Raw genomic sequence first — 15828 nt, 5'->3', positions numbered from 1 at the left:
GTGTCGGCCCAGTTCATGTGAGTGGGGCTTAAACCCACAACCTCTGAATCAGATGCAAGGGTGATACCGATGGAGCGAAACTGATGGATCAATAGCACTTGACAGATTTTTGGAACCTAAGGGAATCAAGAGAGATGAGGATTGGGCAGGAAGGTTGAATTGGGTTCGAAGTTCAGCCATGATCTTACCGAATGCTTGAGGGGTCACGTGACCTACTCCTGCTCCTAATTCTTCAGTGCTTATTTTCTTCTGACACTTCCTTTGTACGGAGGCTCTCAGAACATGGAAAGCTTTACCTTCAGTGGTTATTGAGTTCGAGACAAGAATGTAATTTAAAATGGAATTGGATAAGTATTCATAAAGGAAAGGGTATGGGGGGGGAAGGAAAGGGAATGTAGTTAGAATTAGTAGCTCTAATTGAAAACCTAGCACCAGCCAGGGCATATTGGGCTGAATGGCCTTTCACTGTAATTTCCCTGATTCGGTGATCAAATATCCGCTATTAAATATACAGGGAAGCAGTTTTCATCATCCTGCCTGTTATTGTTGGAATGAGGAAAGATCATTAGCACAAAAGCTGATAAGTGCTACTTAAAAAGACAGGACATTTTGTGTGTCTTGTTAAAGAAGCAAATAAGCAGAGCTAAAAAGAAAACATATATATGTACATAACAGAACGATGCGTATCAACAGCAACATGATACTAGCATCATGCAAGAACAGACATTATGGAGACTGTGTGCTGAATGCATAATTATAGGTCTGTTCAAAGTTTGATGAGTATTCCTTGTAATATAAACAGACATTAGCATTTAGCAGCAGTTTTAGCTGTCTCCTGTTCATATTCTGCATACTCCCTTTCCGAGCATATTTTTATAAAATGAAACGTGGTCTGTGCTGAGAGTGGTTTTAGATATCGTTCCCCTGGGCAAGACAAAGAAAAACCAGCCAGCGTCCCCTGATCCAGCCGCTGTTTTATAGTTCCATCTGGAGAGTCTGTTCAACTTCACCAACGGCGCTTGGAATGGTGGGCGGTGAGGTTGAGTGACCTGGGCAGAGTTTCCAGGGACAGCCTCATTTAAACTGTTTGTGGAGGGCTTTCGCCAGTATTCCAGTGGCCTTGTGGGGAGGGGAAAGGGGCCATGGTGGGGGGGTGGATGATGACAAATTGGGGTCGGGGTTGGGACATTGTGAGAAGGAGACAGGCAATGGCAGATGCACGGAGAACTAGGCGGCATTGCCTACGATTGCAACCCGGCTCCCGCTGACAAAAGGTTGAGCTTTGCTGCAGTCAGGTTATTGCGCTCAATCCACTCTCTCCGTTGCATTCAGCAGCTCTTTATTGTGCATTCCCCCGTCTCCCCATCAACACCAGGCACCAGTTAAGTCTTGGCAGCCTCAGTGTCCAACGTTTGAGGCGTTAAAGATGGAAAACATGGCGTCACTCCATCATCATCATATCCTCAGTTGGGTGCTTGCACTTCCATAGAATTACACAGTATTTACAGTACAGAAACAGCCCAACTAGCCTCTGCTGGTGTTTATGCTCCACATTTGCCTCTTCCTGTCCAATTTGTTTAACCCTGTCAGTAGATCCTTCTATTCCTTAAACGTTTCTTGGGACCTTCTGAGAGAAAAATATATTTCGGCCTAATAAAAAGGTAGCATCAGGAGTTTGTGGCCTAACATTCTGCCCCTTCACACCCCATATTATTGCAAATTGAGTGGAAACGCAGGGGAAATCCTGTCTTGTACATGTATGGATGTCGGGGGAACAATGATTGGGCTTCGGTGTGCTGTTGCTGCACCCACACAGTAGAACAATCCCACTGTAGACCATCTAGGCAAGGGGTAGCTTGGCTTCACGGGTTGCTCTGGTGCATATATGGGAGCTTCACAAGTATAAAGGTTAAACCTGGCTTCCCATTAATTTACATATGTCACAGGAAGCACATACCAACAGATCTTGGTATTCTGATTTAGGATTTATACAACACAGAAGGAGACCATTCAGCCCATTGTGCCTATGCTGTCTCTTTGAATCCAGTTAGTTCCATTCCCCACAACCCTATTTCCCCTTCAAGTATTTATCCAATTCCTGCTTCCTCGGCCCTTTGAGGCGGTGCATTCCAGATCATAACTTACTGCTTGTATTTCGAGATACAGCACTGAAACAGGCCCTTCGGCCCACCAAGTCTGTGCCAACCAACAACCACCCATTTTATACTAATCCTACATTAACCCCATATTCTCCTACCACCTACCTACACTCGGGGCAATTTACAATGGCCAATTTACCTATCAACCTGCAAGTCTTTGGCTGTGGGAGGAAACCGGAGCACCCGGCGGAAACCCACGCGGTCACAGGGAGAACTTGTAAACTCCGCACAGACAGTTCCCAGAACTGAACCCGGGTCACTGGAGCTGTGAGGCTGCGGTGCTAACCACTGCACTGCACTGTGTTGCTTAAAAAATGTTCTTCCATCTCCCCACTGGTTTTGTTCCAATTAAATTAAGTCAATTAAATTAAAAATTAAATAAAGCAACAGTGCATAAACCAGGCCATCCCAGTCCTCCAGGTCTAATTAATTTCAAATAGGATGTAGAATAAGATGTGCCAGCATCTCAGTTGCTCTCAGTTGGGTGGACCAAGACATGCATCCCTGGTTTCTGTCTGCACTTGGAACAATGACTCGTTGGCAATTTAGTCGGGTCGCTGTGTCCACCCTCAGGTGATTGCAGGACTGTGTGTGGGGGGCAGGGGTTGGTAAGCCTCCAGAATTGGCCTGGAGTCTCCAGGAATTGAAGATTAATCCCCAGGACACTGCTACAAACACCACCCAGGAGATATTATAGGGCATTTTCCATATGAGACATGATTAAAACAAAAAGGCGATTTGATTGAGTGGGGTGGTTGGAGGTGGAAGGTCACGTGATGTAACCTCCAGAAATACATCCAACCAGAGTTGCCAAATGGGGGCAGAGTTCACCATCTGAAATTCACGTTGAGTGCAGAAGGCTGTAAAGTGTCCAATCGAAACAAGGGCTGCTATACCTCGAGCTTCATTGCAGCAGTGGAGGAGGCTGGGAACAGAGGAGGTTACAGTGGGGGTGAGGTGGAGCATATAAATGGCAAGCAATCAGAAGCTCATGGTTTTGCTTGCGGACTGAGCAGATGTGTTCAGCAAAGGGATCACCCAATGTCGAGCAGACTGTATAGTGAGCAAATACTGTGTACAGTACACTAAATTAACAGAACAAGTAAATCGCTGTTTCACCAGGAAGATGTAATGCCCTTACAAGTAGCAGTTATCGCCTCAGCGTTAATTAGCTTTTCTCATTCTGACAGTAACTGAGCGAGTGATGAAAACTGTCACCCTGTGTTTATCACTTTGTGCAATCAGGGTCAGGGCAAATTTGATGGAACAGCTGGTCTCATGTCCTTCTTTGTCATGTGTTGGTATGCAAGTTTAAACTGGCACCTTTAAGAGAGAAGCAGAGAAAATTGGGGAGGGAGAACTTAAAACCAGAAGGATTCCTTTATTTGGGTTTAATGGGCAATAGATATTCTCAATTTACAGGGAAAACAACACTGCAAAGAAAATCGCAAGAACTCAGGTGAGCAAGATTTATCCAGCCACTTTGCAAGCTTAGGATGTCCCAAAGTGTTTTGCAGTACCTTTTTGAAGTATAGTCACGGTTGTAATGTAGGAAACGGGGCAGTGAATTTGTGCACAGCAAGATCCCACAAACAACAATATGATATTGACCAGAACATTTTTTTTGGGGGGGACTTGGTTAAAGTATAAACATTGGCTAGGACACTGGGAGAACTGCCCTGCTCTTCTTTGAAATAGTGCGATGGGATTTTTTTTTTAATGTCCACCAGAGAGGGCAGACGGGGCCTCGGCTTAACGTTTCACCTGAAAGACGGCACCTCTGACAGTGCAGCACTCCCTCAAGTATCCACTGGAGCATCAGGCGGAAATCTTGTGCTCAAGTCCCTGGAGTGGGGTTTGAACCTGCGACCCTTCTGGCCAAAGAGGCAAGAAGAGCATTCAAGGGACTGGAATGGCTTTGCGCATTACCTGTGACCTGATCCACGTTCTCCTCAGTCACGTGGTCCTTCTGGTGCACCCAGTCACCGTTGCACTTGAAGTAGATCTGTGTTGCCGGGGTTGCCGTGCAGGTCATTACTACTGGCTTGTTCTTCACAATATAGGCATCATCCGGCTCCACCCGGAATCGCGGCAAAGGCTCTGCTGCCGACGAGGGGAAGGACTCAGGCAGCACGTCACTGTAGTCAGATCCTATGGGTTATAAAGGAGGAGGACGGAGATTACTGAAGAGTATTTAAGGAAGGTTTAACTGCGTGGCATTTAATATACATCATGGGAAATTAGTCACACAGGATCCAAAGGCTGTCCATTATCCTGAGATAATGACACAAGTTACAATGAACTCCAGCACTTAATCAATCAGCCTGGTGTCATAACAAGTGTGCAGTGCATTTTCTGCAGCCTAATGTGTTTACAGTGTCTTTCAGGACAGATAATAAGGAATTGTTTAGTTTAACAGCGTGCCAACCCAGACCAGCTGCCCTTTTATACTCTCCATATTTACAACCAACCATCCCTTTCCTCTGCTGACACAAGATTTGTCGTTGTGTTGAAAATTGGATCTTTCTGCACTTGGAGCCTGTGAAGCATGCAGTATCCACTGCCTAGGCTTTCTCTCTCACCTTTCAGCTTGGTTTCATATTTCCTCTCTCTCTTTCCTTCTCCCCAAAGCTATTTACTGTTTAATCGCCTGCACCGTGTAGACTGGGACTGTACTCGCCAACTAATTTTGCAGTTTCTTGTCGACAATGCCACTTATCTTTCAACAGTAGCTCTGCGTAAAGAAAATAAGGGCTCTTATCATTTCATCAGAAAGGATTGTGTATGCACAAGGATTGTGAAGGATCAGATAAATTGCAAATTCCTCTCCTCAGATGCCCTCTTCTTTGCCCAACTAACATGCCTTTTCCTCCCTCTCAGCAAGGTTCCTCGCCCCCACAATATTGAAAGTGGGCACCCACCCACTGATAGTGCCAGCAGAATTTTACTATGGTTATACGAGGCCAGTGGGAACACAGGGACATACAAAACCAGAAGAACGCATTTCAGACCACCTGATTAACATTGGAGTTCAGAAAACACAGTTCACCGATTGTCCCTAAACTGGTTTGCTCACTAAATGCCTGTCTAGCTTCCGGTTAGAATTATTATTTTTGGCTCATAGGCACAGAATAGTCCATTCAGCTCATTAAGCCTGTTCCACCATTCAATTTGATCAAGGTTGACAGATCAGGCTTCGTGATTGGGAACTCTCAGGCATGATGCTTACCCAGGAACCATTCGATGGATAAAGGAATGGACTTGAAACCTGGTGATTAGTAGGATGAATACTTGATAAAAGGGCAAAATGGATTTAAGTATGAACGGTAATTGAAGGATGTGCAGTCAGTATGATCAAGGTAAAAACCAATTTGGGATCGATAACCTATCGAGGAACAAACTATTTGTATTGAAACACCAATAGAGCAAAATCAGAGAGCAGGCTGCTTTTTGTTTACTGCTGAAGTTGCAGTGAAAGAAAGAGAGCAGTATTGCAGATTAACAGCTAGCTTGCTGTTTCCCTCAAAGACAGCCCTTGTTCAAAACTTGCTGTATGCTCAAAAGGACACTGACCCCAACAATGAGACATAAGCAAAGAATAACAAAAGGACAGTGGTCTGCAATTAATTGAAAGAAAGAAAAAAACAAGTCATTTTTGGTTATTCTGCCTAGCAACAGATTTTAGAAAGGAAACGTATAAAAATCCAAACAATCTTTTAAGGCGATCCCTACACACACTAAATTCCTCTGCTCCTAAATGTTCCCCTCCATCCTGACTACTTGTTATTAGAATCCTACATCAAATCCACCTCTTTGACCGAGCTCTAGCCCACCACACATAATGTGTCTTCGTCATTGCAATAAGGCCATTTTCGTTCCTGATTATGCCTCTGTAAAACACCGAGATGTTTTTCTACATTTAAGGCATTCCATAAATACAAGAGAGTTCAAATCTCAAAGCAATGGCTGCGAAGTGTTTTAGTTGAGAGTAATATTGATTATTCATACTTTGCTTCTGTCTTACAGATCCTCCACTACAAACAGCGATCACCTCTGAATGCAAAAGGACTCCTTAGCATTAAATGTAATTATTCAGAGGCTTTTAAAAAAAAAGATGTGAATCAATGTGGAATAACACAATTTGCATACCATATCATTGTACTCTGTCTTTCACTGGCAGACACAGATGTTCTTGTGTGTAAAGGGACACGTTGCATGCTCTTTCTACATATTAAGGATAGAAAGAACTCATGTCGACATCATGTACGTGTTTAACTCACATGTCAAATTCCTTTTCCTGTTATTGTAATGGAGGCATTACACAGGTTACTATCTTGATTAAAACAGCAGAGAAATGATCCTGATACACCTGCATGAAATATTTATACAACACCAACAGCAGTTGTCAGTCTATAATGTACTAATATATGATTAGATTAGATTTTTTTTTAGATTAGATTAGAGATACAGCACTGAAACAGGCCCTTCGGCCCACCGAGTCTGTGCCGAACATCAACCACCCATTTATACTAATCCTACACTAATCCCATATTCCTACCAAACATCCCCACCTGTCCCTATATTTCCCTACCACCTACCTATACTAGTGACAATTTATAATGGCCAATTTACCTATCAACCTGCAAGTCTTTTGGCTTGTGGGAGGAAACCGGAGCACCCGGAGAAAACCCACGCAGACACAGGGAGAACTTGCAAACTCCACACAGGCAGTACCCGGAATCGAACCCGGGTCCCTGGAGCTGTGAGGCTGCGGTGCTAACCACTGCGCCACTGTCAAAACCATTGCCCTATGTAGGACTCTGTCTGGGGTGATTGACTGGATGACGAACTGAGGATCTTTTGTGTTACCAGAAAGTTACAGAATGCAAGGCAGTGGGGAATTAGAAATAGGTCAAATATTATATTCACAATGATGAAACGCTAACTCTGCTTCTCTCTCCACAGATGCTGCCGGACCTACTGAGCATTTCCAGCATTTCTTGTTTTTATTTTATATTATATTCACAATACAATATTTGTTAATGGATTATTGTAACAAATTAGAGCAATGCAACCATAAACAGTAACGTAGTTCTCCTTCGGTCCACTGAAGCAATTCGTTTGACAAATCTACTAACCTATGAGGTTTGAAAAGTTGGCTGATTTCGATGTAAAAATATTCCAGCTACTGTATGTCCATCACACGTCAGCAATGAGAGAATGACCAGATCACCTGTTTTAGGTGTTGATTGAGGCACAGACATTGGCCGGGACACTGGGGTGAACTTGCCCACTATTCGCTATAATGCCATGGGAGCTTTTACATCCACCTCAGAGGGCAGACAGGCTCACAGTTTAACATCTCATTCGGAAGATGGCACCTCGGACAGTGCAGGTCTCCCTCGGTAATGCACTGGGAGCGTCACGTGAGATGCTCAAGTCTCTGGAATTGGGCTTGAACGACTGTAGAGGGGAGGGTGCTACCCACTAAGTCATGGTTGAAGGCTGACTCACGGGTTTCAAAAAGCTGCTCTGAATAGCTCTTTGTTGTGTAGATGGCTGGACTGTACTTTTTCAAGGGAGCAGGTCCTGCTGCCATTTGTTTGACCCACGAGTGAAGGCAAAAACGAAAAAAAAACAAGTAGCTGTAATTTTCCACCATAGGCATCGGTCTTGGCTATTGGTGAAGAATTATCACTCCAACCACATGAAAGGCTTGGCTCGTACCAGGGTGGAATGAAACAATTATATAGGTCAAACTGACCTGTGGAGGAAAAAGAAGCCCAGCTAGAAACCTAGGCTCATTTTTCCATGCAGTTGGGTCCAACGAGAAATAAGACCCCTTGTAGTTTCCCTTAAGAACATTAAGAAGTGAAAAATAATGAACAGTTTTGCACAGTCTATCTTTTTTATTTTTGGCCTCGTTGTATTTAGTGAACGTTTCAGCCTATCGAGAGGTCTCAATGCACTTCACACAGTGAACTACTTTTCCCTTCCACTGACTGCCTGAGGTACAAGCAAATGTGACGGTCATGCTATGCCAGCAAAGCCTCCCAAAGTCAACATGATTTCTCTAAGATACACTGAAATCTGCTCATCGCCGTCACAGGACTCTGCTCAATTTAAATGCACCCGTCTTTCGGATGAGACATTAAACTGAGGCCCCATTTGCCCTCTCCGGTGGATGTGAAAGATCCCATGCCTACTGTTCTTTGAGAGAGTGACGAATTTTTCCCAGTGTCCTTGCTAACATTTATCCCTCAACCAACATCATTAAAAAAATTATCTAGTCATTATCACATTGCTGTTCATGGGAGCTTGCTGTGCAGTAAGTGGCTGCAGTGTTTCCCTACACTATAACAATGACTACACTGCAGAAAAGTACTTCATTCGCTGTCAAGCACTTTGGAACATTGAGGTTGTGAAAAGGTGCTCGATAAGTGCAAGCTGATTTTTTCTTTTGCTTAAACATACGTTTTCAAACTGGGTACGGAGACTCTGAAAGTTCTGACAAGCTGTCATCAGATTTCTGTATTTTCTTCAGCATTTGTAGACTCACTAGCATGATTACAGTATCCTAACAGAAAACATGTTGTATGCAATTAGACCAGGTTATATTACTGGCTACCTGAGACAGTTTTTCAGAAGTTAGGACTACAGGGTCCCAAGAGCGTGCCAATATTTGGCAAGGAGAAGGAAAGAAATGTGGGTTGTCCAACAACACGGTGCAATCTTTAGAAAATAGGCGACATGTTTAGATCGAGGATCTGGATCGGCGCAGGCTTGGAGGGCCAAAGGGCCTGTTCCTGTGCTGTAATTTTCTTTGTTCTTTGTTCTTTATTAAGCGGTTGCTCAGCTTGTACAGATTTAACTTTACACCACGGTGTGTGCTCACAGGAACAAGCACTCTGTGTTCTAGAAAAACGATAGAGGAATGCATCAGGTCGATCTGTGAGTGCAAGAAAGGCGCCATTTATAATCTGGAGAAGGGTCTCATTAATAAACCCATGTCACGTTTCCAAATCATAAATCATGACTGGCAAGATGTCTTGGCTTCCCGCAGAGCTACAAAATGCAGTAGGTGGTGTAAAGCTGCACAGAAATATCAGACTGCTGCTGCAGGGAGTTCATGTGTGGTTCGTTTGACAGGGCATTTCCCACAAGCATTTGCTTTTGGGTGGTCTGCGAAGGCTAAAGTTTGAAAGAATGGCATCACATGATGAAAGACCCAGCAAGGCAAAGTCAGGGGGAAATGTCATAAAAACTCCTCAGCCTTGAGGGGAGGATTACATGAAGGGACCTTTACACATACACAAGATACTAAGCGGAAATGAGAAGATTCTTCAGCAATGCTATTTCAAATTTATTGACTGCAGGATGAGGAACAGCTAGTGTGCACACACCCTACTCTCACCCCTCTTCATCTCACCTTATAAGGTTACCCTTCTATCCCTTTCTCCCTCGGGTGTTTAACTAACTTCCCCTTTGATGTATCTATGCTATTTGCCTCAACTACTCCTTGGAGCAGTGACTTCCACATTCTAACCACTCTCTGAGTGAATATGTTTCTCCTGAATTCCTCATTGGATTTATGCCTCTAGCTTTGGTCTCCCCTGCAAGTGGAAAGAAACATCGTCTCTATGTCTACCCTATCAAACCCTTCATAATTGTAAAGGCCACTTCTAAGCCTTTTCTTTTCCAGAGAAATGAGCCCCAATCAGTTCAGTCTTTTCTGATAGTTATAACCTCCCAGTACTGGTATCCTACTTTCAAATCTCTTTTGCACCTTCTCCAGTCTTCTTCTTCTTCTTCTTTGGCCTCCTTGTCTCGAGAGACAATGGGTAAGTGCCTGGAGGTGGTCAGTGGTTTGTGGCGCAGCGCCTGGAGTGGCTATAAAGGCCAATTCTAGAGTGACAGACTCTTCCACAGGTGCTGCAGATAAAATTGGTTCTCGGGGCTGTTACACAGTTGGCCTTCTCCTTGCACTTCTGTCTTTTTTCCTGCCAACTGCTAAGTCTCTTCAACTCGCCACACTTCAGCCCCGCCTTTATGGCTGTCCGCCAGCTCTGGCGATCACCGGCAACTGACTCCCATGACTTGTGGTCAATGTCACAGGACTTCATGTTGCGTTTGCAGACGCCTTTAAAGCGGAGACATGGACGGCCGGTGGGTCTGATACCAGTGATGAGCTCACTGTACAATGCGTCCTTGGGGATCCTGCCATCTTCCATGCGGCTCACATGGCCAAGCCATCTCAAGCGCCGCTGGCTCAGTAGGGTGTATAAGCTGGGGATGTTGGCCGCCTCGAGGACTTCTGCGTTGGAGATACGGTCCTGCCACCTGATGCCAAGGATTCTCCGGAGGCAGCGAAGATGGAATGAGTTGAGACGTCGCTCTTGGCTGACGTATGTTGTCCAGGCCTCGCTGCCGTAGAGCAAGGTACTGAGGGCACAGGCTTGATACACTCGGAGTTTTGTGTTTCCTGTCAGTGTGCCATTTTCCCACACTATCTTGGCCAGTCTGGACATAGCAGAGGAAGCCTTACCCATGCGCTTGTTGATTTCTGCATCTAGAGACAGGTTACTGGTGATAGTTGAGCCTAGGTAGGTGAACTCTTGAACCACTTCCAGAGCATGGTCGCCGATATTGATGGATGGAGCATTTCTAACGTCCCGTCCCATGATGTTCGTTTTCTTGAGGCTGATGGTTCGGCCAAATTCGTTGCAAGCAGCCGCAATCCTGTCGATGAGTCTCTGCAGACACCCTTCAGTGTGAGATGTTAAAGCAGCATCGTCAGCAAAGAGGAGTTCTCTGATCAGGACTTTCCGTACTTTGGTCTTCGCTTTTAGACGGGCAAGGTTGAACAACCTGCCATCTGATCTTGTGTGGAGGAAAATTCCTTCTTCTGAAGACTTGAACGCATGTGAGAGCAGCAGGGAGAAGAAGATCCCAAACAGTGCAGGTGCGAGAACACAGCCCTGTTTCACACTACTCAGGATAGGAAAGGGGTCTGATGAGGCGCCGCTATGCTGAATTGTGCCTTTCATATTGTCATGGAATGAGGTGATGATACTTAGTAGCTTTGGTGGACATCTGATCTTTGCTACTAGTCTGAAGAGTCCACGTCTGCTGACGAGGTCAAAGGCTATGGTGAGATCTATGAAAGCAATGTAGAGGGGCATCTGTTGTTCACGGCATTTCTCCTGCAGCTGGCGAAGGGAGAACAGCATGTCAATGGTGGATCTCTCTGCTAGAAAGCCACACTGTGCCTCAGGGTAGACGCGCTCAGCTAGCTTATGGAGCCTGTTTACAATGACTCGAGCGAAGGCCTTCCCCATTATGCTGAGCAGGGAGATTCCATGGTAGTTGTTGCAGTCACCGCCGTCACCTTTGTTCTTATAGAGGGTGATGATATTGGCATCGCGCATGTCCTGTGGTTCTGCTCCCTCATCCCAGCACAGGCAAAGCAGTTCATGGAGTGCTGAGAGTATAGCAGGCTTGGCACTCTTGATTATTTCAGTGGTAATGCCGTCCTTCCCAGTGGCTTTTCCACTGGCTAGAGAATCAATGGCATCACTGAGTTCTGATTTTGTTGGCTGTTCGTCCAGCTCATCCATGACTGGCAGAGACTGGGCTGCATTGAGGGTGGTCTCAGTGACAACATTTTCCCTCGAGTACAGTTCTAGGTAGTGCTCCACCCAGTGGTCCATTTGTTTGCGTTGGTCAGTGATCGTGTCCCCTGATTTAGATTTGAGGGGGGGCGATCTTCTGGATGGTTGGCCCAAAAGCTCTCTTAATGCCATCATACATTCCTCTGATGTTTCCGGTGTCGAAGGCCAGCTGAATACGACTGCATAGGTGTTGCCAGTAGTCATTTGCACATTGCCTGGCTGTTCTTTGTGCAGCGCTTCTGGCTGCTTTAAGTGCTACGGATGTTAACTCGCTGGGAGCTTTCTTGTAATTCAACAGTGCAATGCGCTTAGCGGCTATGACAGGTTCCAGCTCTTCAAAGTGAGATTGAAACCAGTCTGCATTCTGCTTCTCACGTTTGCCAAAGGTGGTCATTGCTGAGTCATAGACAGCATCTCTGATGTGGGCATACTTGGTCTCTGCATCCCCTGCAGGAGTCTTTTGAAGGGCAACTTCAAGTGAATTTAGAAACTTACGTAACAGCCGTGGATAAGAATTTCTGTTAGTGTTGATGCGCGGGTGGCCCTTCTGCTTGGAGTGATGCAGCTTCTTTGGTTTGAGTCTAACTTTGCTGCACACCAGGGAGTGGTCGGTGTCGCAGTCCGCACTGTGGAAGCTGCGTGTGATTTGGACGTTGTTTATAGAGGCTCACCTCTACAAAAAGGTCAGTTCAGGACTGATGTCCAGGAGCAGTTTCTCGCATGTGGCGATCGCTAACTAGATTGAGCTTCCTGACCAGAGTAGGGAAGAGAAAAACAAAGGAGTCATAAAAGATGCAGTTAAGTGCCATAATCATGAAACTGCGTGCTTTAGCTGAAGTATCAGTCCAGTAGGATGAGTGGCTCACACTGTACTTACCTCAGTGATATGAATTTATGGGTTATGATGCACAGGAAAAAACTTGCTGGTCCATTCAGTCTGTTTCACAGGAGTTATGATGTCTTGTGCATCACGATACATACACTCCTTAGCCCAGATGCCAGGTAATCTTCTTGGAGAGGTGCAAAATCAGCTACAAAACCCCACCAATTTGGAGGGAAAAAAACAGGGAAAATCCTCCTCTGGCCGCTTAGGTGTTCAAAAACTAATCCAAGAGACCACCCTGTGATACAGATCTTAGTTAACTGACTTAAAAGCAAAATACTGTGGATGCTGGAAATCTGAAATAAAAACAAGAAATGCTGGAATCACTCAGCAGGTCTGGCAGCATCTGTGGAAAGAGAAGCAGATTTAACGTTTCGGGTCAGTGACCCTTCTTCGGAACTGACAAATATTAGAAAAGTCACAGATTATAAGCAAGTGAGGTGGGGGTGGGGCAAGAGATAACAAAGGAGAAGGTGTAAATTGGACCAGGCCACATAGCTGACCAAAAGGTCACGGAGAAAAGGCAAACAATATGTTAATGGTGCGTTGAAAGACAAAGCATTAGTACAGATTAGGTGTAAATACACTGAATATTGAACAGCAGCAAGTGCAAACCTGAAAAAAAAAACAGTGGGTAAGCAAACTGAACAAACTAAGATGAAATGAAATAAATGCAAAAAAAAAAAAGATTGTAAAAAATGTAAAAACAAGGAAGAAAAAATAACTAAAAATGAAAGTAAAATGGGGGGCTGTCATGCTCTGAAATTATTGAACTCAATGTTCAGTCTGGCAGGCTGTAGTGTGCCTAATCGGTAGATGAGATGACTGGGTGACCGCTTTGCGGAACATCTCCGCTCAGTCCGCAAGCAGGACCCTGAGCTTCCGGTTGCTTGCCATTTCAACACTCCCCCCTGCTCTCATGCTCACATCTCTGTCCTGGGATTGCTGCAGTGTTCCAGTGAACATCAACGCAAGCTCGAGGAACAGCATCTCATCTACCGATTAGGCACACTACAGCCTGCCGGACTGAACATTGAGTTCAATAATTTCAGAGCATGACAGCCCCCCATTTTACTTTCATTTTTAGTTATTTTTTCTTCCTTGTTTTTACAAGGAAGACCTGCTGAGTGATTCCAGCATTTCTTGTTTTTATTTTAGTTAACTGACTGCTGCTTAATAGTTCAGGCTTTTGCAGCATCACCTGCTCGGTAGGGACGCTGTTTGTCGATGTACAATTTCCCTGCTTTTCTGTTCTCTCAACAGCCAGTGTTAAAGTCCTGAAACATCGTCTCCATTGTAGTTGCCTCTGGCTGCAAACAATTCTCTAAATATGCAGAGCAAGACATCTTGGTGGTGGTTGAGAATGCTGTTGTTCACTGTTGTGATCAATGATGTCACCAGCTTTAAAAGATCATCCTTGGGATGTGAGTGACATGGGCAAGGCTGGCTTTTCATGTCCATCCCTAGTTGCTGTTGAGGAGCCGCCTTCTTGAACTGCTGCAGTCTGTGCCACAATTGAGTGGCTCACCGGGATACCTCAGAGGGCAGTTAAGAGTCAGTCACATTGAGGTGGAACTGGAGTCATGTACAGGCCTGGATATGGTGATGACATCAGTGAACCAATTGGATTTCCACATCCGACAATTCCACAGTCACTTTTGCTGTTATTTCCAAATTTTCTTTTAATTGAACTGAAATTTTCAAATTGGGATTAGATTAGAACTCACGTTCTCTGGATTATTAGTCACGGCCTTTGGATTAGGAGTCCAGCAACATAAGCACTATCCCTTGCTTTACTTCCCAAACTCATCATATTGCTTCGGGATGGAACCCCCATTATGTAGAGTTCAGCACATGGTTGCCTCCCCTGGAGTGTTTAGAATGGGCTGTTCTTGCTGTTATAACCATCTCCCACCCGGCATCTCACTTGACACACCATCACCTCTGCTTTTAAAGGAGCACAGGTCAAATCCCGACTCAACCCCTCACTTTGGAATCTCAAATCAGTTGGAGCATTGTATTCCAATTCTGGGCACCGCGCTTTAGGAGTGATGCCAAGGCCTAGGTGATGGTGCAGAAGAGATTTACCAGAATGGCACCAGGGATGAGGGACCTGAGTTATTTGGAGAGACTGGAGAAGCTGGGATAAGGGGAGATTTGATAGAGGTGTTCAAAATCATGAGGGCCTTTGATAGGAGTAAATAAGGCGAAACGATCTCCGCGGGCAAAGAAGGTTGGTAACCAGAGGATGCAAATCGAAGGTGACTGGCAAAAGAGCCAGAGGCCTCATCAGGAAATATCACTTTACGCAGTGAGTTATGATGATCTGGAATGCACTGCCTGAAAGGGTGACGGAATCGGATTCAATAAAAACAATCTAAAGAGAACTGGATAAATTCTTGAGGAAAGAAACTCACAGGGCTATGGGGAAAAGAGCAGGGGAAGTGGGACTATACAGATAGCTCTTCCAAAGAGCCAGCACACGAATGATGGGCCGAATGGCCTCATTCGGTAATCAAATACTATTGGGGTGATACTACCATTACTTAGGAAAAAAAATCATTCTAAAGCACATTTTGCAGAAGCTGAGAGATATTCTGGTCATAGTTTGTGGTTAATGATACAGTTTGCACCATAACAGGCAAAGTCACGAAGGGCCAAGTGGCCTCTTTCTGTGCCTTAAACTTTCTACGATTCTATGAACTCCAGAAGCTAATGAGAGGGTTGCACTTTCAATGTGACTTGGGTCTGAAAACAGGAAGTCAATGAGATGTCAGTTTCCTTGTCAAATGGATTGAAGCTCATCAATAAATGAAGAAAGAGCAAATCAATCCTTCTGTCTATTTAAAGGATGGGAAAAGTTCTGTGAACGGATCTTGGAATATTGACTCGTTCTGGAGTTTCATGACATTTGATACGCCCCATGGAGGAGAAAGCCTCATCATTAATGCGTGCAACATACAACCTCTCCTCATTTAATCAGTCGCCAGTTGTCATAGTTATCAATGACCTACCAACCATGCGTTTTTGAGGGGCTGTAAGAAAAGAGCTTGCATTACTGCAGAGTCTTTCATGACCTCAGGAATGAAATACTTTTGAAGTGTTGGAATGTAGA

The 15828-nt window shown here is 44.8% G+C and overlaps 1 protein-coding gene across 1 annotated transcript in view; it reads right to left on the bottom strand.

Moving 5' to 3' along the window:
• unc5b (unc-5 netrin receptor B) overlaps positions 1–15828 on the bottom strand; it is a 232047-nt gene that overhangs the window by 73572 nt on the left and 142647 nt on the right. Inside the window, exon 2 of the mRNA XM_068020412.1 lies at positions 4089–4310. Coding sequence (XP_067876513.1) covers positions 4089–4310 — 222 coding nt within the window. The remainder of the gene's footprint in view (positions 1–4088; positions 4311–15828) is intronic.

This window comes from Heterodontus francisci, chromosome 42, assembly GCF_036365525.1.
Source record: "Heterodontus francisci isolate sHetFra1 chromosome 42, sHetFra1.hap1, whole genome shotgun sequence".
NCBI lineage: Eukaryota > Metazoa > Chordata > Chondrichthyes > Heterodontiformes > Heterodontidae > Heterodontus > Heterodontus francisci.
The sequence above is the reverse complement of the archived record's forward strand: the minus strand, read 5'-3'. Positions and strand labels throughout refer to the sequence as shown.